The following is a 25,771-nucleotide window of genomic DNA, read 5'->3' on the forward strand; positions in this document are numbered from 1 at the left end:
TTGCGTTTTGAGTTCTGCAGCTGAGGGGAACCAAGGAACAGGAAACGCACACCACCCTTTTAGTAGGAGAGAGGGAGGATGCATACATGTTGTACAGGTACTGTTAGGGCAGAACGTTTAAAGTCACATAGATACAGAAATACGCACATGATCAATATACTAAAGAGCTCCTCCACCCAGCTAAAGAGCTTTTCTTCTTTCCTCTACATCTGTCTGATAGAATTATTTTTTTGAATGAGTATTTTTTTTTCCTTTCTTTTTTAAAGCAAAGATTATGGAAGTTGCTCAGGAAGATGCGGGTGCTGCAGCCTGCACAAGTCCATTTCATCCTTGCTTCACCCCTTACCTGCCAGTGCCGCAGCCAGCCAAACACTTGAGAAATACAGATGCATTCTTTGGCAACCTGCAGTTTTCTTGAATTTCTGATTTAGGTACTTTGTTGGTAAAGCCCTGCAGTAGGTATCAACACCAGAAAATACTTAATTATAAAAGGTATATCATCAGGCTACAGCATCAAAGCTTATTGGCATAATTAAAACACCTCTACAGCAGCAGAGGATAGCTGTGGGAGGATAGGAAGAAGCACCTTTAAGATGAATTGATTTGAAAAAAATATGTGCATTGAATCAACTAGATGCTAGTTTAAACAAATTAGAGGCTAAGAAAGAATGGAATTCTTTGGTTCCTACCCCCGCTACCTCCCCCAAATCACTCTCAATAAGTGTATTTTTCTATACTACGGCAGTATACGCTGACTTGAAAACATCTTTTTTTTCCCCCCCCTTCCTCCAGGTATCCACCTGGCATGGTCAGTGTAGCACCTGGAGGAATTCCAGCAGCTATGGAGGGCATCATCCCTGGAGGCATTCCCGTTACTCACAATCTTCCAACAGTGGCACATCCATCCCAAGCTCCATCTCCTAATCAGCCCACAAAACATGGGGACAACAGGGAACACCCCAACGAGCAATAGCAGATAACTTAAAAATCATTCAATAAACTTGGGACCAAGAGACATTGGGGAAAAAAGTTATACATGAACTTAAAAAAAATTTGATACAAAATTTGTAATGTTGATTTTGGACAGATGCATCATTGATGTTCCAGTGTTAACAACAAAGTGATAGCAGTCAAGACTGGGGAGAAACCCCGAAGAAGTCATCTCTGCTTACTGAAGCGCTGAAAACTAGGATGTGATACATAAACGATCAGCTTCTATTATTGTATGTTAAGTTTCCTTCATCTGTGCATCAAATCACAAAATAGATCTTTCCCTTCTCAAACCTTTGGGAATAGCAGGGCTAACGAACCTGTAATTCAGAACATTGCATTAAGCAAGCCTCACGGAGTTAACATTAGAAATTTAAGAGGAAACCATCATGTGGCTTCAGCCCTTTCCTTCCTCATGTATCTTAGTGACCTCTTCTTGCAGTAGGAGAAAATACTGGCCTAGAGATAAGAAAAAATTATCTTGTTGCAGTCTTACATGGCCAGCAACATATAGAAAAGTTCTCCTAATGTGTTTAGATATAGCCATTCAGGCGAGGAATCTTGGGCTGGGGGGTGGAGGGAGAAAAGGTATATAGCAATATTCACTTCTCTCCAACCCCTCCCCACCAAATGAAAATGTGTCATCTGACCAACACACTGAATAAAGTAGCTGTAAGTTCAGTTATGCCCTCCAATGATGCAAAAAAAAAAAAAATTAAAAAAAAAAAATTAAATTTCATTCACTATTTGTACTCAAATATATTTTCTCAGTTTTAAATCTGCAGCTATTTTATCAAGTGGAAAAAAGTCTTGAGCTGGAAAGGGTTCAAGAATAATGTTGCATTTCCTTATGTCTCAGGAAACACTTTTTATGGTAACTTGTCAGACTGTCTATGAACAAAACCCACTTTTTTAGACATTGATAAAGTCTTCTTTTCTTCACGTAATATTTTATACAAGAACACTTCAGAAATGTGTTATTAGATGTGACTGATTTTAACAAATCCTATTAGATTTGTATCAACTAGTTACATGTTATATTCATAGTCTTTTGTGAATCATCGCCTTTTTGTTTAAAAAAAGATGGCCTATTTTGAGCCTTTGTATGGGTACATTCCTGTTTCTGTGACAAAAAAAAAAAATCTTAAGCTGTCCCAAACAGAAAAAAAAAACAATGGCTATCAGAAATCTGTTTTGTTTTAGTGTGTTACCGTTACTGTATTTGTTTATTGTAAAGGTGAACATTTAGCGTTCAGTGCAGTTTTCAATAAAAAGTGATAAAATTTCTATAATTTCTGAAATATAAGAGCCCTTGAAGCAATTTAATGATGTTTCCAAGTAAAAACCTGAGAATGTAAATTAAGGTATACAAGTGCAACTATAATGCTCTAGTACCTCCACTTTGAAAGAGAATGACTACACAATACAGAGGCAGGGCGTATGTGGCTTTAGTGCAGGTCGTCAGAACTGTGACGCGTCAGAGACCGACTGTCAGCTACCGACAGCCAGAGTTTCACTGACTTCAGCAGAGCGATGACGATTTACATCAGATGAGGCTCTACACTTAGGTACCTTCTCAAAATGCAAGTGTGAGAGACTGCAGGGGTAGGGGGCGCAGAGGAGACGGGACAGTTCAGATTTGCCAATTCATAGTGAATTCTCAACTTCTCAAAATTAAAAAAAGGTAGCCAAGAAAAAAAGAACCAACACCACAAAACCTCACCTCCGTTGGTTTCCTCCACGGACTTTCTTATGACTGATATCAGGAAGCAGAAGTGTGTAGTTTTAACATGTTTTGCTTTGCTAATATTTACAATGACTGCTCCTTCCCTGTTTGCAGTTTGAATGAAGATCAGTGTCATCTGCCTTAGGAGTTGGAAGCAGGTGGCCCTTTGGCAGCTGAACATTTTTTATAACTCCTGCATTAGTTCTTACCTATGCTAGGCAGAGAAAGTATAAGCAAACTTCTAGAGAACATTTACGTGCTTGAGAAGTACTAGCAGCTTTAAAGCTCACTGCACAAAGGGCCTGTGTATTATTACTGTAGTTCCCTTTAAAGCTAGCTAACTAGATACCAGTACCATTTGTTTAGATACAGCAGATAACTTGATACAAGAAAAAAAAGACTGAAAAAAAGCTGAAGCCAAAAAGGTTTCTAGTTACAAAACTTCTGTATTTTTTTTTGTTTTAAATTAAACTGAAAGCTAATTACCAGCTTCAAACATGTTAAAAAGAGGTCGCATGTCATAGGTAAGTGACCATCCTTTTGTCAATGATTAACAGCACATATAAATGATTATCCATAAACACCAGCAAAGAGAAACCAGGAGAATAAGACAGGTTAGTTACAGAGAAGACGTTTTGGTGGAAAAAAAATAAAATGAAGGTAAAACAAGAGAAAACGGTGAATTCATGTTGTCAAAGTCTAAAATTATTTTTCAAATAACTAGTTCTGGTACTTTCATTTGCTTTTAAAGCAAGCAGCTGCATTCCAGATGGGTAAAAATCCTTTTCTGCGAAATCAAATCCTTTGTGTCAGTGGATCCCAGGGCATCCATTGCCAGCAGTCGACTTCGCACTAGGGAAACGAGTCCTTGCAGGGAATGGTAGACGCTATGCTTTCATCCAGTATTGGACAAGAGACCAGATGCAAGTAAGTTTAGACAACAACTGCCACTAGAGTGCTAAAAAAATCCAAATGTTACAGACTAATTAATGGGAGCATCGTAGTAACAGGCTGCAGTTCTAGAAGTAATCTGTTACTCCTGCAGTTGTGGCCATTACTGAGGGATTCAATGGTACTACCAGCAAAATATGCAGCCACCAGGCTTTAAATGAAAGTGAAGAAGAGCCTGCATCTATCCTGACAAGATGGATTGAGGGTCCAAGTGAAGTGCCTGAAGCGTGCTGCAAGTCTGTGGGCAAATGGAGATAAAAAGAATAGCAACTACTTGATAATCCAAGATACATGCCTGTCACCTTGCTAAAAAGTAAGCCCGCTACTATTCATGGACTGAAGGAAGGAAAGCAGGAGGTCCTTCAACCACAGCACGTAAAGCAGTTCCAGAAAGAAAAAGTGCAGCTTTGGTGGCAGATACCCCATGCAGCTGTTCTTTAAAAAAAACCCGATACCTCTTTAGAAAGCAAAGCTCACAAAGGAAGTTATCTGATCAAACATAATGCGACAAGACTCTCCAACTTTTATTTCAATGCATCGGGTTATGACTTGCTGGAACCTCGCAGAGTTCACTTACAGCTTAGCTTGGGACTACTATGGCTAGACTGTGTATAACCTACTAAAACAAAAATGATGCAAGGGGCAAACTGACCAAGGAATTTCTCCCAAAAAAAGCCAGATGCAGACAGGGACGAGTCTGAAATGAAGAACCACAGACCGCACTAGGTGTGCATGCATACATTTCTGGGACCAATGATATGGGGAATATTTCACCAATGCCAAGAAGTCAAAAGACTTTTCTTTTTTTTAAAAAACAGTTAAGCCAATACAGCAGGACTTGGCAGCCAAGTACAATTCGGTATCTGTAAATCTTTAATTATTCTATTTGGAGAGATTACTACTGGTATACACTGACAGCAAAAAGGCCAATTACTTGCACCCTTCGCTAATCGAAAAGGCCAAATGCAGCACTAGCAGAGCTTCCAGAGCTCAAGGCAGGGGATTCTTTTAAAGCCTCTCAAGTTCTCAAAACGCAGTGAGGTTCATTAGCCTGAACGTGTTATTTTATAGCACATCAGAAAAACAGTAATGATAAACAAAGCTGAAACGCGAATGCATCAGGAGAGAGTTTCAACTGGGAAGAAAAAGCACAAGACAGATGTTAAGCATCCCAGGGTTTGGTCTGGTTTTTAAAACAGCAGAGATGTAGCAGAGTGCATGGTACTGCCATTAACTGCAAAATGTTTCTTTCTTCATAAAGGAAGTCGCAAGCTGCCTAGATGGCTGTTAGAGATGAGGCTTGTTCTTGCACACATTTGGCTAGAGAAAGGTTTGTCCTCTCTTACATTTGATCTTTCTGGCCATTTTACAATCCCTTGTGCTTCCTCCAATTCCCAGTAACGTTTCATCACAGTGGGAAGGATTTTCATGAAGATTTTTTGTAAAATGGCGCATCAACACCGCTTCCAGTGGCCTACTGAAATGAAAGCACTAGCTCCTAGTTTACTTAAGGGCTTGCCTACAAAGGATGTTATCACAGTAAGATGAGACCAAGTTCACAGAGCACTAGCTATTCCACACTCCCTGCTGGCCAGGCGCCCCTTAATGCACTTCGGCAGGTATACTTTGTACAGACCACGAGTGCCCACCCTGGTGGCGAGTACAAAATAGCTTGTGCTCTCTGAATTCACACCCTAGCCTACTCCACACCAACTTCCCCATGTAGGCAGGCCATGAAGTAGCCCACTGTTCAAGGTACACCTGGATTTGGCTATAATGTAACAAAAGTTCAAACGAACAGAGGACAAGATATCATTTTACCTTAATACTGCATTTCAAAAGCAAACTTAAAATTAGGACTGTATATAAAGTGGAACCTGTTCACTATCTGCAATTCTCCTATTTCACTCAGGTAAATCATACGTATATTGCAGAGAAACATGCATTTGTTTACCTGAAAATTTGTGCATGCACCAATCAAAGGTGACCTAATGGCCAAAAGTGTGAAGACACATTTCTTAATAAATCTCAATGGAATCTGTGATGGGAAAAACTGCTAACATAATACAGTACTTCATTATTTCTATAGTTTTGGTGTTTTGTCACCAAGTTTACATAGGAGTTGTGCACATTTCAAACACCATCTAAGCAGCATTTGGAAGAAAAAGCAGCAAGTTCCTTAGGGTGTCCATAGCTTTAGACTACACAAAAATACGTGCTATGGGGCTTCTTTCGAAATCCTAGTTAAAAACAAATAATGCCATCTACTGAAAAATTCCCGATCCACCAGCCACACCACCAATAAACGTCAAAAGTGCTTATCAAGATTGGAATTACACTGCCTGTGTAAAAGAAACTGGCATTAATCTTTAGTGTTTCTAAGTGAAATTTTAGATAGACTTTATCCATTACAGACTGCATGGTTAAAGTTAATCAAATATAACAATTTCTATGGGAGAATATACTCTGAACTTACACTTTTAGGAACTTACATTTAAGTATGGCCACATCAATCAACATGCAAGAAATTCCCAGGTTTACATATTGAGAAATAGATAATACAGTGCTTTTAAAAAACAACTTTAGCATAATTTTTTTTTTTTTAAATCAGAACTGTCAAGCATTCCCTCATGAGATTTTAATAACCAAGGAATGAATGCCCCTTTTAAAAGGCATTTTTTTCACTTGCGGCAATGTGGATTTATGATATATTTAAAGGATTAAATGATATACTATACATATCACAGCAAGACTGGGTTTGAACAACAGAAAATTCTCAAATCATGTGTAGCATCTGCTAACTCAAACACTTTTAGTCTAGAATCACTGGAATAAGAAACCTTATAGTTACGTCACTTTTCTGAATAAATATTTTGACCATATTGAAAGAAATCTCTAAGCAAATGTAACAGGATGAAGTATTAAATAAAAAAAGGCTCTTCAATTCAATTCAAAAAAATTTCACTCCATGAAAAATTTAGTTCTTCTTCCAGTTTGTTCATTAAAGATTTGATTTTATTATAATGGGCAAAACAATAACTAAAATATTAATAAAATAATGGACTGGTCTTTATGTCCAACTTGCTGCGGGTAGTTTGTGTAAACAAAAATCCTCACAACCTGACCTGGGCACTAATAAGATCTCACAAAGGGCCTGGCAAGGAAATGTGTCAGAATAAAAGTGAATTAGAATATCAAGCACTACTGTAAAAGAATCTCAGAGGGAACAAATATCCATCTAACATGTGCTTTTGTAAGTGCCCTTATTCAAAAAAATTTCTCAGTAATTTTAAGATGCTGGTATACTTTTCCTATTACACAACTTCTTACACAACCACATGCGGTACATTTATAGACAGATTTACAATTGGAAAGAATTTTTTTTCTGTCTTGATAATAAAATTAGGGGATTCTTTTGTTTCTCTTGTTTTTTCTTTTTAACAAACTGCAGTCCAACCAACTTAGCTCTCTTCACACAGCAGCCAAGGCTCTACATTCTCCCCACACTGGTTAAAAAAATCCTTTCCAGCACAGTTCCACTAGAATTGGGTCATTCCATAACAAACTGCTGGAGCATAATGCTAACTTTGGGGTCATCAGACAGTATGCACTGGTATTTTCTTTTGATTTCATCATTCATCATCGTCATCTTCATCTTCCTCACCATCAGAAAGGGATGTACAAGGTCGGATCTGTCGATAGCGATCGAGCCACTTCTCTACCATTTGTGTGACGAGGGGATGATTGCGGCGCCGAGAGCTTTTCTGCATAGCAACGAGAACTCCTCCCTCTGTCACACAGCAGTCCAGCCACTCCCTGAGCAGCTTCTCTTGCTGCTCCTCATTACCTATCTTTAGGAAGAGAAAACAGACACAATGTGAAGGTGTCAAGACTGCCAAGATCTTTAAAAGCAGCAGCCTGCCATGAACTGTGAGATCCATATTAGTGGAAACATTCTTCCTTTTAAATGCCTTTGTGGAAAAGTTGCATTTTCATAGTATTTAGATTCCTTCAAACTTGATTAGAAGCCCATCTAAGGGCTCACAAATTCTAATGTTTCAAAAGCAATATATTCATTAATTCTTGAATTGTTTCTTCTTCTCAACCTAATTTCAAAATTCTCCTAGTAAATGTGTGACATTGTACATTTATAGCAAGCACAACTCTAAAATGGATGAGGTCTTGCAGAGAGCTTATAATTTGCAAAGCAAGCCTTACAGTTCTAGTAGTGCACTAGTCAAAACCCCTGCTTTTATAAAAAAAAAGATTATTCACAGTTGTAGCTCAAAAATTATATAGTATTTCTGTGCAAAGCATTTTTTAGACTAGCTCTCATAGCCCTTTTGATCTCAAGATCCTAAAGTGTGCCTTTAGTTAGCCAAAACCGGTTCCTGTCAGTATCCGTCAGAAAAAACAAACATAGACACCTTAGAGCAAACAGCCATATTAAATGCTAACTTTCAAAACCTACTGGCTAATAATTACATTATATCCATTCACATTAGGGCTGAATATAGCCTCTTTTGGCCTTACTGTTGCCTATTTTTGGGTTCATCTGTATTCACCAATGTTGTACATTTGCACTCAAATAACAAGTAAATAAGGGTTCACAGACTTGGAAAGCATCCTTTAGAACAGTCTAAAATGATGGGGAAGGGAACAGAAGTAAGGAAAGGATACAGTATGGACTTTAGGCCAAACTGCAGAGTCCTTCAGTACCCGCAATTAGAAACATCCATGGAGGCGGGGAGGGGGATAGAGAACAGGACATGCGATACACCAGTTTTAGTTACAAAATGTCTTACCTCTTGAGCAGAGAGGAAGTGAATGTGCAGCAATTTCCTCTCACTGTCGACCAATGGTAAAAAGGTAATGGTAACATCATCATCAGTGTTCAGGTTAGCACCGGCACCTCGATTGCCATAACCATCATTCTCCATGGCAACCAGAGCAGAGAAGTGGCCCCTTGTGTAGCCCAGAGCAATAGGACTTTTCCAACAAAAACTCTGTTCCCATAACAAAGGCAGATACACACCTAAAAGACAAAAGGGATAGACACAGGCCTGGGACCTTCTTTCATTTTACAGACTCATCACGTTAGAAGGGACAAAGGTGATCTAGTCCAACTGTCTGCACAGATGAAAGGGTTCACCATTTCTAAACTATCCTCAGACACATGCCTATGCAGCCTTTGCTTGAATGTACCACCTCCGCCAGCCTCCTAGCCCTGCCCCCAGAAAGAGTGGCTGCAACTTCCATAGACCGCTCCTTCTCCTGCCCTACAGTTCAGCTGTTTTTCCTGAGACTATCAACCTGCACTCCTGGCAACAAACTTACTGCCTCCTGCCCTGCCTTCTGTGGCTAAAGAGAGCAGTTCTCCCTGCTCGTTATGGCAGCCTTTCAAGCATTTCAGAACTGCTGTCAAGCCCCCATTAAGCTGCAGACCGAACATGCCCAGTTCCCTCACCTTGCCCTCATGCAGCTACATCCCAACCCCTTATCTTTGCTGATCACCTCTAGATCCTCTCTTCTGTCCTAAAAAAGTCCTTCTTAGAAATGCACACAGCTGGAAGCCCACCCAACAGTGACAGGTAATGTCTTGAATACAAGGCTTCCCTGAATAACTAGCATTTGCTCTTTTGACAAAAGCACCACATGGCTGACTCACTGAATTTGTGATCCCCCGTACCCCCGCTCCCATCCCATAACCTCCAGGCGCTTCTCAGCAATGCTGTTGCCGCACCAGTTTATCCCCCATTTACAGCCATGCACTTAGTTTTTTATTCCCTAGGTATAGCATCTCACATTTATTTTGTTGAATTCATTTTGTTCACAGCCCAAATGTTTAAGCTTATCAAGATTCTTTGACTTTTTTTTTTTTTTTGATGGAAAAAACATACCCACCACATTGCAGCTGTCATAGAAGCATAGAAAATTAGGGTTAGAAGGGACCCTCAGGTCATCCAATCCAATGCTCTGCTCAGAGCAGGACCACCCCCAGCTGGATCATCCCTCCCAGGGCTTCATCTAGCTGGGTCTCAAAAACCTCAAGGCAAGGAGAGTCCACCACCTCTCTGGGTAGCCTGTTTCAGGGTTTTACTGTTCTCTTAGTGGGAAAATTCTTCCTAATATCTAATCTAATCTAAACTTCCCTTGCTGCAACTTGAGACCATTGCTCTTTGTTCTGTCATCCGCCACCACTGAGAACAGCCTAGCTCCTTCTTTTGAACCCCTCTTCAGGCAGTTGAAGGCTGCTGTCCCATGGAAATGGATCCATTTTTCAGCACAGCCAATCACTACTGGCCTACCACAGTGATTCTCAATCAGGGCTCCACAGCACCCTGGGGCACTTTGAGATCCCGTCAAGGGTGCTGCCAGATGCCGCACAATGTTGGCACTATTAGGTGACTGGCAGAGCACCCTTGGTGCCTGCCATTTTAAGGGCTTAGAGCAAGCAGCAGGGCAGCCAGCACATGTGGGCCAGCCCTGATGAGGCAGTCACATGACCAGAGGAGGGCCCTGTGATTGGAGGAGAGGGCCAAGTAGCCTCCATTTCAGCTCGGGCCCTCAGGGATAAGAGAGCAGTTTGCTGCTGGCAGCTGTGCAGAAAACGCCACCCAGCTGAGCTGCTGCTCACAACATCATGGAGGTATATGGGCAGGACCTCTGGGGAAGGAGGCAGCTCCACGTCCTGGGCATGACCAAAAAACTACATCCTGCTGGGGTAGGATGGTCTGGTGCCCATAGCAATGCCAGGCCTGTCACCGCCCCAGTGAAAGGTGAGTAAGGGGCACCTTATAACCCCTGCTCCCACAGTCTTTTAGGTTAAGCGTGCCCTGAGCAGAGTTGGTAGACGCAGGCGCCCTGAGCCAAGTGAGCACTGAGAGGTCTGAGGCCTAGGTGCCATATTTAAAACTGCATTTTTTGCCTCTCCGCTGATGACATGCAAGCAGTGAGCAGTGGGGCCCCTCGACTGATCAGCAGTGGGGGGCACATAGGGGAACCTTCAAAGGTGAAAGGAGCCACTGCACAGCCTACTCCTGCCGTGAATTTGGTAGGCCCCTAATGATCCACAACATAAATCCAGAGGTTTCAAGATGGGGATCCATAGCGTTAAAAATGCTGACCTGTTGTGGGCTTTCTGAACAAAAAACAAAAAACCTGCTCTAATATTTTTCCATAATGTCGAGTCAAACACAGTTGAGAACCACTGGCTTAGCAAGAAATTATGTGCACAATCTAATTCAATATAGTTAAAGTTGGCACACAGGTGCACTTATCGTTCTAGCTGTCACTGCAATACTGTTCCCCTAAAATGTATAGTACAATAGACAACAGTAAATTTAACAGTTGTAACAAAGATTTGTTTTCAACCACTTGATCTGATTAAATTCTGTATCATAAACAAATTTATCATTTTCTTTAAAAAAAAAAAACCAAGAATTAACCTGATACTTTCACAAATTATTTAAAAATATTATTATACCATATATTATGTAGTACTTAAGATGCATGGCAAACTGTCCCTGTCTGGCTAGACAGCCTCAAAATGCTGCATTAAAAAGTTAGAACTGCATTAATTACTTATATCAATTAACTGAGAAATGCTGAAAGGTCATACTGTTGTCTTTGATGAAAGCAGGTCAGTCAGTTTAAACTTAGACAAATGAGAACCACAGACTTTGAATGAAGCTGCAGTTTTTCCAGATCGTTTTTAAAAGCAAAGCAAGCAAATTGGTCAGGCACAGCAACTCTCAAAGCATAACTGCCTTTCTTTTCCTCCAGGAACACGAGTAACTCTTTACATGTACCCCAGCAAGACAATTCAAGCAAAAGTATGCCTTACCTTGTGACAATTTATAAATAGCTGGGTACAAACCAAGTGCATATGTAGCATAGCAACCTTTAATAGCATAGCTATCTCCAGTAGGTTAGCAGCTGAGGCTGCAACAAAATAAGCCCATCTCCTCCTTGAACATTAAGATACTGAAGGGCAATACTGAAAAGGGCACCTGTTAAGTCAGCCATTCCCAAACTAGGGGTCAGAAGCACAACAAGAACGTAACTGCAGATCTGGGGCTTGCAACCAGAAGTGGAGATGTCAACAGAAAAGTCTGGCAACTGCTTCTGTAGGTTCTCTTGCGTTTCTCCGAGCCTGGAGAATGAAAACTGAACGGTGACACTTGCTCATATCAGGTTTCTGGAAGCCTGATGTTTAGGTTTTAAACTCTCCAAAGAAATGTGTCTGTTTTCTCTCTCATTTCTATCTTTTTCTAGCTATACAGATGTTTCTAAGTCCATATTAAAATTCTATAAAAGTCTAAATGTGGAGGTGAGATTCATTTGGCAGCTCCCCTGTAGTTTATTCCCTGTCAATGAGAATATAACTTTCAACTATATCCCAACTTTACATTTGATTACCTTGATTTAAAAGTAGCAAATGGCAGGATAAAAAGGATAACCATTAGCAAAAAAAGAAGCAGCAGCTGTGTGTCTAAAGTAAATGAGATTATCCAAAGGAATGAGGAGCGCAAAGTTACATTGAAAATACATGCTAATAGCTAATGCAGTGAAAAAGCTCCTGTAATTCCTGGAAATTAATTCTGCGTAGGTGGGTAAGCAAATTATTTAACATATTTTTCATTTCAATACTGGTTGTGCTGAAGTTTCAAGTCAAATCAAGCATTGAAGAGAGAGCTAATTTCTTAGCGCTGAATGCTTACACTTATAAAAATGCATATTACAACCTAATTTGCATAACAGCACTGTTTTTAAGCAACACACCATGCAGATGAGACCACCTCCACCACAACTTGAAAAAGTAAGACCTCTCAGATATGCAATGTTACAAGCTTCAACAATAACAGTCCCAATGACATAGGAACTCTTCTTTTCTATAATCACTTTGGTTGCCCCCAAGTCCCTCTCTTCAGGACTATGGCAATTAATTTTTATAACAAATTTAGGATTTCATGGGCTCTGCTCACTTCTTGGCTCTTAGGCTCTGTGACTAATAGGACTAACAGGAGAGGCCCAGGAGAAAAGCTCCACCAAACAGTCAGTTGCTGCTAACAGGATTTCCACAGCTATCAAAAGGAAGCCTGCTTCAGTTAAACAAGTTTCTTTGGGTAAATCTGATATCTTTTATTACACCATATCAATCTTTTATTATACCAACCAACTTTTGAGTTGGTCTAATAAAAGATATCAGATTTACCCAAAGAACTTTGTCTGCCTATGTCCTTAGACCAACACAGCTACAACCTACACTCTTGCTTCAGTTAAATGAATCCTTAGCCCTGTGTTCAAGGTATTCACCACTAGGGGCCATATATGAAACTCATCTCCTAAACCATACCTTTTATGACCTTTTTCCTAATATAGCGTTTTGCAAATTTTTGGTACCTGGGGCAAATTTTTTTTTCTGGATTAAAACTGGTGGCACACTTCACTTGCCAACCTGCAGCCCCCGTCCAGCCACATCGGACTGGCATGGCCAGGGCCCATTCAACCCATTTTTCATGCCACACTCCCACTTCTCTCTCAGCACATCAGTGTGCTACAGCATACCCTTCAGGAATCGCTGCCTAAATGGCTTATATCCAAATTAAAAGGGCATTAACAAAGTAAACTTTCCACACACCTGGCATGCATGTCTGCCCAAACATCCAGAACCCCACCTACTCCTCTGAAACAAAGACCCCCCTCCACGGACAGAGCATCCCCAGTCCCACTTATCTGCAACACAGTGTTAACATTCCCTGTCCCTGTTCAGTCCCATCCATCCCTTGTTGGGAATTTGAGGCTGTGCCAGTAGCAGTATCTCTTACCGATTCCTCCCATTTCTCTCCATCTTACTACTGATTGGCAGGGTTATCCCTCTCCCTTCTTCTACAGTTCATGGGACTTACAATTAGTCTTAACAGGCTATGAAGTTCTCACAGCAGCAGCAACAGCAGCTCTAGTGTGGTGCTGCTACTGCCACCACAGCTCCCACAAGGAAGAAGCAGAGGTACCCAAGGTCTACTAGACATTAAGCTGCACCACAGGAAAATGTCAGAAAAGTTATGGAAGCCCAATCCATTCATATTCCTCTGCTCCGTTTAACCACAATAAGCTCAACTGGTGCAAACTCCTGTCCTCATCCATTTCACTGTGTACAGTGCATTTATACAAACTACCAAGTTGGAGCTACTCACAACTATAGGCAAACACCTCCAAAGCAGGAAGGAACAGCCTATTAAATTCTTCCTCCTGCTCTTTAGTCTTCATGAGACTTAAATTAACCAGTGAATCTCCTACTCCCCCACCTTGACGGTTTTTTGCAGCTAAAACACAGGGTAGAGTCTTTTCAGACTATTCCAGTTCCTGTGTATGTTAAGATTAGAAAGCCACAAAAATAAAATCAATCAATCAATCAATCAATCAATCAATCACTACATACTAGTAGATTTTTCAAACTCTGAACTCCACCAAGTCTAAAGTTTCACTTAAAAAAGGTAACTTTGGGTACCTCTACACATTGCCCTATGTCACCATAGTGATGCACTACATTACTGTAGTGATCACGTGAGTCTACACGTGATTGGCAGCTACTAGACCACTGCAGCACGCTCCCCCATTTTAGCACACTGCAGTGATGAAGTAGCAGCAAAATCTAACATGCACGGCAAGGTATGGGTAGTTACTGTGTTGTGCTTTAGTACTTCCAGAGGCCTTGTTTCAGTAGATGCATCAAGCCAATACAATTACATATTGATGCATGTAGGCTGCAATGGCAGGTATTGGTACAACATTGTGAGGCAGCTAGTTAAAATAAGTTTGAAGTTAGCTCTGTCCATGAAAAGGAAAGAATTTGATGCTTCCCCCCTCCAGCACCAAAACTCATCAACTATAAGCTTGATACCAGAAACCAACATTGTATCATAATGTATTCCTGGTTTAAGATTCCTCATTCAGCTGTTAAACCTCCAGGGTCCCACATATTTCTGCTTTTTATAATTCAGTCATCTGTTGTCACTACACAAATCTGAAGTACAACAAATACCTGAATGAGGCAAAACAAGTGCATTGCACTAATCCAGAGAAGCAGAGAAAAGTAGTAATGGATAATTTCTGCATCACCATTCAGATCACAAGCATCAGATGGGTCCTTGATTACAGCATGCTTCTGCCTAGTGAATGAATACACATAACTTCTCTTTTGCCCTTATGAGTACTTCTAGTCACTTCTCCAGTAATTATACCAATTAGAAACAAATCAGGTTCTTATTAAAATCTGGACTCAATCTAGAAAGGACTGCTTTTTAAAAAAAGTGCAATTTTTCAAAGAATTCTAAAGCTGAGACAGTTGGTATATGTGCATTATCATATACAAGTGAAATGTCAAACTTGACTGGGAATCTGTTACAATAAAAAATAATGATTCTGTAAAGATGGAGGTTGTGGGGATGTTATTAAAGCTAGAGACTTAAAAGAATGGTTTGTATTGACTTATTTTCCTAATAGACTGTTTTATGACTTGTCCAGGACCAACTCAGTATTGCTGCAGCCCTCTTATGTATTACATGTGTAGCCTTTTGTTAATGCTGTGCAACCATAGGTTTTGGTACAAATGTTTTTATAGCAAGTTGATGCATTTATTCTAGGTACTTGGAGAGATTGACATGGATCATTAATATTTTGAAGAGCAGCAAGTCAGTATTTTTCCCTCCCATCTTTTCACAAAAGTAAACAACTATCCATATACTTACAGATGGCCAGGCATGTCAAGTTTGTTAAAACACCATGGAGGAGATTAAACTGTTTCTTAAAAATTAGACCTCAAGAAAGTAAAAAAAAAAAAAAAAAAAATAGCAGTTTTAGATTCATAGGTTGAAATGTTTTAAACAGCACCTGCCAACTAGTGCTACAATCACAAAATTTCTATTGCAAAAACACATCAAAAGTAAGAAGGAACCTCGGAGCCACTGAGCCAGAATACTGCAAGGATTCTCTACTCCCTGCTCCTACAGTCCTTCTAAGGCTCCTGACAGATGTTCATTTAAAGACATGATGGGATCCGATACAAGATTCTAGCAATCGTGCTTCCTGCCATGCCACATGTCCAGGGCAGGAAGCATGACTGCGGGATAAAACACGAAAGCCCACGGTACCCGAAAGCTGGTGCAGGGAGAATCTGATCCCAGGCTCCCCCCACACCAGTGAGCAGCAAGCTTCGTTCCCTGGGTCCCCTCCATTGGGAACCCCAGTCAGCTGTTCAAAGCTCCCAACTGCAGGAGCACACATGGAGCTCCCATGCGGACTAGATGCTCCTATTACCTAATGTGGGCTTCCAAACACAGGGGAGCATGGTGTACTCCCATGACTGGGAGCCCCTAGTGATTACTCCCAGCCACTGGTACGCACCAGTCTTGAAAGAGTCCAGTGTACTTCAGAGACTGGGTGCACTGGCCACATATTCAGTTAAAGGCATGATTGGAATCAGCCACAAAAAATTTCTTCTAAACATTTTGTGTAATAACTTTGTGGTTTATTCCTCATTTCATCACACCATCAACTGAATGAGCAAGTGGCCAGGTCACTACTTAAGATGCAATTAACCAGTTAATCACATCTTAAGCGTTACATCTGTCAGTTTTAGGGAGAGAGATAAGGGGTGGGAAATGGAAAGGATTAAGGGAGCAGCTTCAGTGAAACAGAACATTCAGCAGCTGCAGCAGTTGTGATTGACAAGATAAGGATGGGTCCATGATTTTTTTTTTTTTTTTATTGGCATCTTTTAGTCTGCAAGAAATCATGGATGTTGCAGCCTATGTATGGCATAGATGGTTTGCTGCATCTCGTGTGACCAAATAGTCCAGTCTGAGATTTGCATGATCTGTGGTAGTGGTTGCAAATGTACATGTCAAGGTTGGGTATTTGGGAGCTGCTTGGGTCCATATAAGCATGTGAAAATTATAGTATATCTTAGGAAGATAGTGTTAAATGCCTGAAACAGCAGGAGTTACAACAGTAATTAAAAACACTAAGTGTAAAACTTTACAAGACATTAATTACTAATTTTGGCTTCTATGGTTACATCTACACTTGACTAAAGCTTCCCCGCATAACACAATGGAATTATTTTGCTAAGCAGCAGAGAACAACTGACGTACATGTATATCTCAGCTTCAGTGTTTACAAGTGCTGATGGAGTTTCCTTATTCAAATAATGCCAATTTGAGTACTCAGAGATGCTAAGTTCATATTAGCAAGAATTACTACATTTTTAAGATTTATTAAATGGATCCAATTATATAGATTGCATGGGAACAGTTTGTCTCAATGTATTAAGCAAAAGAAGTCACAAGAGAACATAAATCAAGCTAGGATTTACCATCTCAGCTTCACGTTCAAGACAAGGAATTTCAGAATGTGCCTCATTGTTTCCTTTTGTTTTAAAACCTCTCACCACATCATGAAATTAATGCTGTAACTGGGTGTACATGAGATTTAGAAAAATGCTATCATTACTGTCCATTCTGTATGTGTAAGGAAGCAATAAAGGGTCAGTTCACTTTTATCAATGAAAGGACCATCAACCAGATGTTTTTGGAGACAGTAATTATAGCAGAAACAGTGGACAAGAGAAGTCAGACAACACAAGCTCTCTTCTAGGCCGTTTCTTTGACCTAGAGAAAGTCAAAATGTGCCAGCTGCAGTTTGTCTGTAGAGTAAAATGTCTCCATGTCTGCAAACTGCACTGAGACCCCCAGATAGAAAGCCCTGTCAGTCTAAAGTAAAGAATGAATAGTCTCTGGCAGTAACAGCTCAGTGGATTCCAGCATTTCTTCTTTCCTCTCTCGCACTATTAACCAGCCTGACTATTCTAAACTACCCTTGAAAAGTCATCATGGAAATATACTTGCCAAGGCACAGATTCATTATAAAGAGAGATAAAAAAATTAAAATGTAACTATCCAAATAAAAAAGTTCTCTCATCTCAAGAGAATAAAATTTAGAAAGGTTTCTGGAAACCTAATAAAAAACTCAAGTGAAAACAAACAAAACAAAAACAAAAAATAAAGGTTCACAGTTTTGGGGAAGTCACTAAGAAAAGTGTCTAGGAATGTCACAGGAAAGTCTCTAGGTCATATACAGACCATAATCTAATCCTGGAACCTTTGAACACCCTACCTTGTAGAGATGTTTTAAGTTTACAGTGAAAAGGAATAGTCTTGATCTACTTAAATTAATCTTTATGCATGCTATTTGGGATTATTAGAGAAACAGCAGCAAAGATGACACCAGTGTACCCTTCACCCCCTCCTAACATTCCTGTCTAATTTTTATTCCAAAGACATACATGTACTAAAATGTTAGCATCTAGGATACATGCAAGTAAGTGCTCAAACATATTTGGCTTGCAAAGCAAAAAGCCCATCTCTGGATATCAATAAATGCCAGCCCCACCGAGAATGAACTGGTCACTTAAACAAGGTAATATCTTTATACTCATCCTAGGTTGGTTGGGCTTTTAGCCCAGAAAGCTAAGGAAAAAAAAAAAAATCAGATAAAAGTTGACCAAGGTATGCACATTACTTCTTTAATAAGTTAAAATAAGCATAATTCTAGATAAACAATTTCTGTAAAGCATGCAATTAAGTGTTTGAGAAGCAACTGGCTACTGTTGAAAGCAAGATGCCAGCTGTAAGGCCCAATTTTTGAACAAGAATGGTAAAACACTGACAGTTCCTTTATTTCCACCTCAGTAGTCTATCTCCCCTTTCATCTTCTCTACCTTTCTTAATACGGCACCTTACCTCTAGGACAGAGGATGACTCCTTTAACTGTTCCTACAGGCTGCAGCACAAATCACCTGAAGGGGCGCTGTGGAGTGACAAGGCATACATACCCCTTAGTCCTGAAAACTACCCAGCAGATACCTTTGTAAATTCTAGTCTTTTACAAGCCTGGGAAGTAAAAGTGGGAGTCCAGAGTTCATTTGAGGCCTCCCACTTTGCTGAGAAATTATGCATCTTTAACTAATGAATGCTTTTCTCTCAATTAATGAAATATACTGAAACTCTCAGTGCATTTAAAAAAAATACAGGAATTGTTATCAGCATAATTTTTATACATGGTGAATTAGAAATTCTATCTGTAATGCTGTGGCACTTACTAGACCCAAGCAAGGACCAGGATCTCATTTTGCCAAATGCTATATACCATCAAAATAAAAATTGAACTGTACCAAAAGTAAAACTACATTCCAGATGATTTAACTACAGAATGTTCTTTATAGATTGTTTTTTTTTTTTTTAAGGTCTCTAGATTTGAGACAAAAGTTCAAAAGAATTCAATGCTTTAGATTTCTTTCTGTTCACTTTATGCTTCAAGTTAGAAAACAGTTTTAAGATAGATAAAAACAACTGCTGAGGAGCGTTACATCTTATTAAATAATTTAGCAACTTAAACAATTATTTCTCTCAATTTGAGAATTTTAAATTTTAAAAAAACAACAACTTACATTTCAAAAAGCAACTGCGTCTTTAGATGAGAACCTTTTACAATGTGGATTTCCATTACCCGAAATGCTACAGTTCCACACACCCAAATCTGACAAAGCAGTGCTGTAGTTTCTGACAAACACTATATTGCAGGGCAATGTATTTCATTAAACAAAACATCAACTTTACTCTGTTTGAAACTAAGATAAGCTGCACCACAGACAGGCAGTTTTGTTGGTCACTTGTTTTTGTCTTGATGTAACACCTACAATTAATGGCTTGTACCAGTCCAGAAAAAACTACTGCAGACAAAACCTTCATTATTGCCATCCTCTTCCTGCACATAAAGGCCTGCTATTACCACCCTCATTATATACTTGTTTCTTTTAGCTCCCAAGATGTAATAGTGATACTTAATATGTTGGATGCAATCCTCAAGTCTATAAATATTGTGTTAAGTGGCATTTAAAACATTAATCCTTTCATTCTTGATATAGCCAGAGTGCTTCCTGCCAGCAAATCTTGTTGACTTAATAATCAGTCTCCCAATATCAACTGAACTACTGATTGAAAAAAACAGATTTAAGAACTAGAGACTTAAAAACAACAGACACTTAATAGGAATTTGAAAGGAGCTTGGTACAAGATATTGGTAGCAGGTAGATATAAAAATTGGACTTTATACAAATTCATTACGTAGTAAAGATTATAAAAACTGTTGAAGCTTACCTTGAAAACGTGTATATCCTAAAGTTTCACCCCTGAAACTCTTATAATATTTTACTCCATAAACTATAATTGGTCTTCTAAGAATATGTGCAAGTACAAAAATGTGCGTCTGCTCCAAACTTGCTCCAGGCTGTACCAAAAAAGAAAAAACAAGACAATACTAGGAATAAATATTTGATATAACTTTTGCTCCTGCTATCTTATTAATAAAGCAGTTTCTGCATTAGTTCTGTAAAACCCATTTTTTCAATCCAACTAAAAACTCTCTTGAAATAGTGAACAGCATCCGGATTCCAAAATCAAAAGTGTTTCATAGAATAGTTCACTTTGAGGAACCTAAAAATACAAGTGACTGTAAATACAAACTGCATTTCCATACAACAGCAGCAACTATAGCTCCAGCTGCATAAGTATTCCATTCTAAGAGATGATTTTCAGTTGTAAAATTTCACTTCAGTTCTCTCATGATTTTTGTTTTTAAATGCCTGAGTTTTAGAAGGCACCTGGGGAAGGAGGTAAGGTATTAAACAGAACAAGCCAGAAATTGTCATTCACTGCACAATTTTCTACAAGCTTAAGCCTGCCAGCAACAAAAACAAGTATTTCAACAGAACTGTTTATACCACTGGTTAGACTGGAACTTTTAAATTTGATTTTCAAATACAACTCAATGGTGGGAGGCATTTATCCTTTCAGATTGCTAGTTTAAAAAAGAGCTGATAAAAAACTATATTGGGAGTAAACACACCACCAACTGGTGGAATTCCTTTCTTTTTTCAAAGCAAGATTCTAAAGAGACAGTCTTACCTGACTAGCAAGAGAAAGTATGAATGCCCAATCTTCCTGCCACTGTTCCTCTCGCAGAGAGAAATGTAAACCAAAGCTCTGAGAGTACCATGACTCCCACTCTTTCCAACGGGTGTAGAACCTACAACAGCATACATAGAAGAGATGCTAAAATACTTGCTCTCAATTCAAACTACTGAGTCATAGAAACGTTGAATAACCATATTCATTCCCCAGCTCAAGAGGCAGAGTTTACTGAAGCATATTTGTTTCCATCTTACAAAAATATTTTAAAGAGAAAAAAATCTTGTGCAACTCTGCATCTTAGCTCTTTCATGCTGGCAGTTTCCATTAGAATGAAGTGTAGAAACATATCGTGCATCAGAAAAGTTAACGTCCAAAACTCAAGAAGTTTGATCACTTGCTCCTTACCTGTAAAATAGTTCCGAGAACATCTTGTAACGAGAACGTTACAGCACTGTATTGTATGTAGTTAGACAATTAAACAAGATTGCTATGTTACGCCTGTAAGAAAAGGCAAGATACTTCATCTTTTGGATTGGTGAGTGCATAACATAATGAGACGACCAATTCAGAGTAAGCTGTCCTCATTTCCTTCCACTAACAGAGATGAGCTATTAGGATGTACCCAACAGATAAGAATATAAAGTGCATACTGGGTGATACCCATGGTCCACCTAGCCTATCATCCCATCTCCAACAGTGGATTCTTTAGAGGAAGAACCAGGTATATCTAAAGTGATCTATCCCCTGTTCATTGCCCTCCCTGGTACCCGTGAGTTGGTTCAGAGATGCCAGAAGGTACCTCTCCAACTGTTCTGTTTAATAGCTAAAAATGGATCTATCGTCCATGAATGTCTAGTCCCTTTCTGAACACAGCTATACTATCTATCTCTACAACCTCCTCTGGTCACAAGTTCCACAAGTAACTATACCCTGTGTAAAAAAAGTCCTTTCGCTTGTCAATTTTAAACCTGTCTCCTACTAATTTCAGTTCTGGTATTCTGGGACTTAGTGCATAACAGTTCCCCAGGATGTATGTGGTAGCTGTGTTGGTCTCAGACAAAAAGAAATGCAAAAATCTAGAACTCTTTGTTTACCAATTTTGAACCTTCCCTGAGCCTGATGATGGATGCATGAGCCCGAAAGCTTGCAGGAAAAGACTGCAAAAATCTCTCAGTTGGTCTAATGAAAGGTATCATTTTGGAACCAAGAGTTCTAGATTTCTGCATAACAGTTTGCATTCACTTTGTCCACACCCTTCATGATTTCATAGATTTTTATCATAGCTTTCCTCAGCCTTCTCCTTTCCAAACTGAAGACTCTCCTGGTATGGCAACCACCCATTCCATTAATCATTTTCTTTGCCCTTTTCTATACCTTTTCTAATGTTACTAGATTTCTGTGAAAGAGACAAAAACTGCATACAATATTCAAGATATGGGCACACCATAGATTTATACAGTGGCAAAACACTCTCTATATTTTTTCCATCTCCTTCTTAATGATGCCCAACATTTTTATTGGCTTTTTTGGTCACCATTACAGATTCAGCTGGCAGTTTTAGAGAACCATCTATAATGACTACAAGGTCTATTTCCTGAGTCATAACAGCTAGTTCAGAACCCAGTATTGTGTACATATTTGAGATTATTTTTCTGTATGTGAATTACCTTGCATTTGTTGATATTGAAGTTCATCTGCTATTTTTTTGCCCAGTTACTTTGCTTGGTACAATCTTTCTGCAGCTCCTCTACATCAGCTTGAGATTTGACTACCCTAAATAATTTGGTATCACCTACAAATTTGGATTTCACTGCGCAACCCCATTTCCAAACTATTGATGAAAATGCTGAAGCAAAACTGGCCACAGCAAAGATCACTGCAGAACACCTGTTTTGACCTCTCTCCATCCTGAAAAGCAACCATTAAGCCTGACCCTTTACTTCCTCCCTTTTAACCAGCTCTTGACCCGTGAAAGAACCTCCCATCCAATCTCATGGCATGTTTTTTTTTTTAAATGAGGAATCTTATTCAAAAGCTTTTTCAAAACCCCAAATGTGTTGTGTCAACTGGATGCCCCTGGTCAATGTTGTTAACACCCTCAAAGAACTCTACCAGATAACTGAGGCAGGATTTCCCTTAAAAAGCCCCATGCAGACTTCTATACCAGATCATATTTGTCCATGTGACTGACAATTTTAGTCTTTATTATAGAGTCCACCAACTTGCTAGGGATGGAAGTGAAATCAACTGTAGTTCCTGGGATAACTCTAGAACCCTTTTTGAAAATAGGCATTACACTGGTAACCCTACCAGTCCTCTGGCACAGAGGTAGTTTCTAATGAAAGGTGACAGGCTATTGCCAACAATTCTGCCATTTCACTTTTGAGTTCCATGAATGCCACGTGGCCCTAGCAACTTATTAGTATTTACTTTATTGATCCGTTTTAAAACTTCTTTTGTTGTCACTTCAATGCGATCCAGCTCTACAGACCTACCTATAAGGAAGGACTGATCTGGTGTGGGAGTTCTCCCAATGTTTTCTGCAGTAAAAACTGATACAAAGAATTAATTTAACCACAGTCTATGATAGAAGACCTTCCATAAAGAGAAGTAGTTATTCAGCACTATTTTATGAATGGAGTGAAAAAAAAAAAAAAAAAAAAGTCAGCCAGCAAATTACTTGGTACAAGATTGATAATCACAGACTAAGAAACCACTAGGGATCTAATGCCAAAATGAGCAAACATACTGCGACCAATAATTAGAAACCTACTGAAACTGCGGAGGCAGGCAGGTATTTCACAGACCAATCACAGTAGCCACTGCCATTTTCATGATTGTGTGTGACAAGCCCTCCCCTCCCTCCCACATGCTGCTGATTGGCAGAGCAGCCCCACCCCTCACCACTGATTGGCCAAGAGTGCTGCCACTCATGCAGTCCCATCCCTACCCACTGACTGGCAGAGGGAGCAGGGTCGCAAGATGGGCAGCCCTCTCGGCCAATCAGCAGCACAAGGAGGAGGGGGCTCCTCAAGTGGGGAGCCAGAATTTTATTTTCAGTAAGGGTTTGGGGTTTGTTTGTTTGTTTATTTGGGGGGGTTAAGTGATTTAATGGAAACCTCCTCAAATGATGGTTCCATAAAACATGCAAAATTATGATTTGAGTAGGTCCCTATGAATGCTCCATTTCCAGTGGCCAATTCAATGCATTTTGTAGCAATTTGTAATTCTGCTCCACAGGGAACAAACAAGTCATTCTGATTTCATGCAAGTAAGAATGTTCTATTTAAGAAATAATTATTTTTGTTCAACAAATCGAGGTGCTTTTTTTCTTTTGGGTGAATTGATTTAGGATGCTAGTAATTTAAGAAACAAGTTTTTAGTTCAGTGGCTACTAAGTTCACTTTCACTGCCAGAACTTATTCTGGGTGATGTTGAAAGAATTATGAGGCAATCATAACACAGTGTTTCAACGTATGGACAAATTACAACAGCACCTAAACTATTAACATCATGTAAATGAATTTAAGTGAAACTAAGCTCTGTGTGTCCTCTTGAAGTTTTAAAGAATGTAAAAACAGAAAAGGAGGAACTTCCAGGACCCAGAATTCAGAGGGCTAAATCATCATAGAGCACTGTTTTCTTCTACAGGCACAAAAATGATCAAATTACTACCCTCAATTAAAGTTGAAGACAGACTGGGGGATGGCGTGAGGGTAGGAAAAAATACAACACAGAGGGAAAGCAGGAACATTTCTTTCTTCTCTCCACAGGGAGAAAAATGTGTGCAAGGAACAGATCTATTAGGTCCTAAATCTTGAAGTAAACACTGACCAACAGTAATCTGTTTAATTTTGCAATTATAATGTTAACTTTAATAGAGAAGTGTCTTCTGCTTAATAAAATCAGTTTCAAATATAAATCATACTCTAATAAATGTTTTTAACGTATCTATCAAAGTTAAACTAAGTTTTACTTGCCAATAAAAAACAAATTTTAAAAATAATTTTTTGCATTAATTGATTTTCCAATTTTAATCCAGAAGGTCAATAGGTATGAATCAGAAATTAAAAAAAAAAAAAAGAAACACACAAACCCAAGTAAGAAATGCACCTTTCACCATTTTCTAACAAGCACATTAAAATAAAAAATCTGAATAAATTCATGTTAAGCTGTCTTTTTGATTAAATAATTGTGCATGGCTTAAACAGTTATCTTGGCTGATTAAAAAAAGCAGCAAAATTTTAGCATAAATCCATAATTAGTTAATTTTTTAAAACCAAAATAATTTTAATATGTACAAATGCAAAACAAGATTCAAGTGGATTTAAAGTTAAGGTTTCTGTCTTGCTGATTTAAAACATGGCTAAAATTGACGTTAAAAACCAACTACAGTATAACCTCATAAATCCAGATATCAAGCATTTGGCACTTTTTAAAACTGCACTAGATTGGGGAGTAGTGGCAACCAGTCCCGGAGCACCAGAAGGGAAAGCTTGCACACGGCGCTGCCGCTGCCATCTACCACCCTGTGCTGCTGTTCCACGTGCAGCTGCTGCTCTGGGACTGGCTGCTGCAACCACCTACCCCTAATCCAGGACCAGGGGCCGCTCCGGTTTCAAAACTCCAGAGTTTTCAAATTTCTAGCAGGTGCTCAGTCCCAAGCATGCCAGATTCCTGAGGTTACACTGTATTTAAAAGTCGATCTATACACTGTGGCAAGAAATCCAATTACTACTGGAAACAGCCTGGAATATTTTTGTTCCTCGAGACAGAAACATTACAATGTCTACCAGAAGAACAAAGTTATTTCCCTATGCCCATATACCAAGAGTCAGCAACTTCCAGGGGCTCCATGAGCCTGAAAGCATCTGGCCTGCTGAGCCTGGGACAGTGCTGGGACTGAGCCACAAGGAGGTGCACCAGGGCCAGGGAGCTGGAGGCTGTGCTCATGCCAATGATACTTCTCATAGTTTCATAGTTCATAGTAGCTAGAGTCGGAAGGGACCTAGGTAGATCATCTAGTCCGACCCCCTGCCTTGGCAGGAAAGAGCACCGGGGTCAGATGACC

General features: G+C 39.5%; 2 protein-coding genes across 6 annotated transcripts in view; one reads left to right on the top strand and one right to left on the bottom strand.

The window, feature by feature from the left end:
- The window catches only part of CTBP2 (C-terminal binding protein 2), a 261,968-nt gene extending 257,508 nt beyond the window's left edge, over positions 1–4,460 (top strand). For 4 of the 5 annotated variants that reach the window (XM_019555614.1, XM_019555615.1, XM_019555616.1 and 1 more), the window contains one exon: positions 793–4,460. In XM_019555614.1, the coding sequence (XP_019411159.1) occupies positions 793–973 (181 nt within the window). In that variant the 3' untranslated portion in view covers positions 974–4,460. The remainder of the gene's footprint in view (positions 1–792) is intronic. The other variant, XM_019555618.1, reaches the window with a different exon arrangement.
- Positions 4,461–5,467: 1,007 nt separating this feature from the next.
- Positions 5,468–25,771, bottom strand: part of ZRANB1 (zinc finger RANBP2-type containing 1) — a 56,895-nt gene continuing 36,591 nt past the window's right edge. The window contains exons 7-10 of the mRNA XM_019555613.1: positions 20,695–20,815; positions 19,888–20,017; positions 8,473–8,702; positions 5,468–7,518 (exon numbers count right to left, since the gene is read on the bottom strand). Of these exons, the coding sequence (XP_019411158.1) occupies positions 7,300–7,518; positions 8,473–8,702; positions 19,888–20,017; positions 20,695–20,815 (700 nt within the window). The 3' untranslated portion in view covers positions 5,468–7,299. The remainder of the gene's footprint in view (positions 7,519–8,472; positions 8,703–19,887; positions 20,018–20,694; positions 20,816–25,771) is intronic.

The sequence above is a fragment of the Crocodylus porosus genome, unplaced genomic scaffold, assembly GCF_001723895.1.
Source record: "Crocodylus porosus isolate Cpor-Errol unplaced genomic scaffold, CroPor_comp1, whole genome shotgun sequence".
Lineage (NCBI taxonomy): Eukaryota > Metazoa > Chordata > Crocodylia > Crocodylidae > Crocodylus > Crocodylus porosus.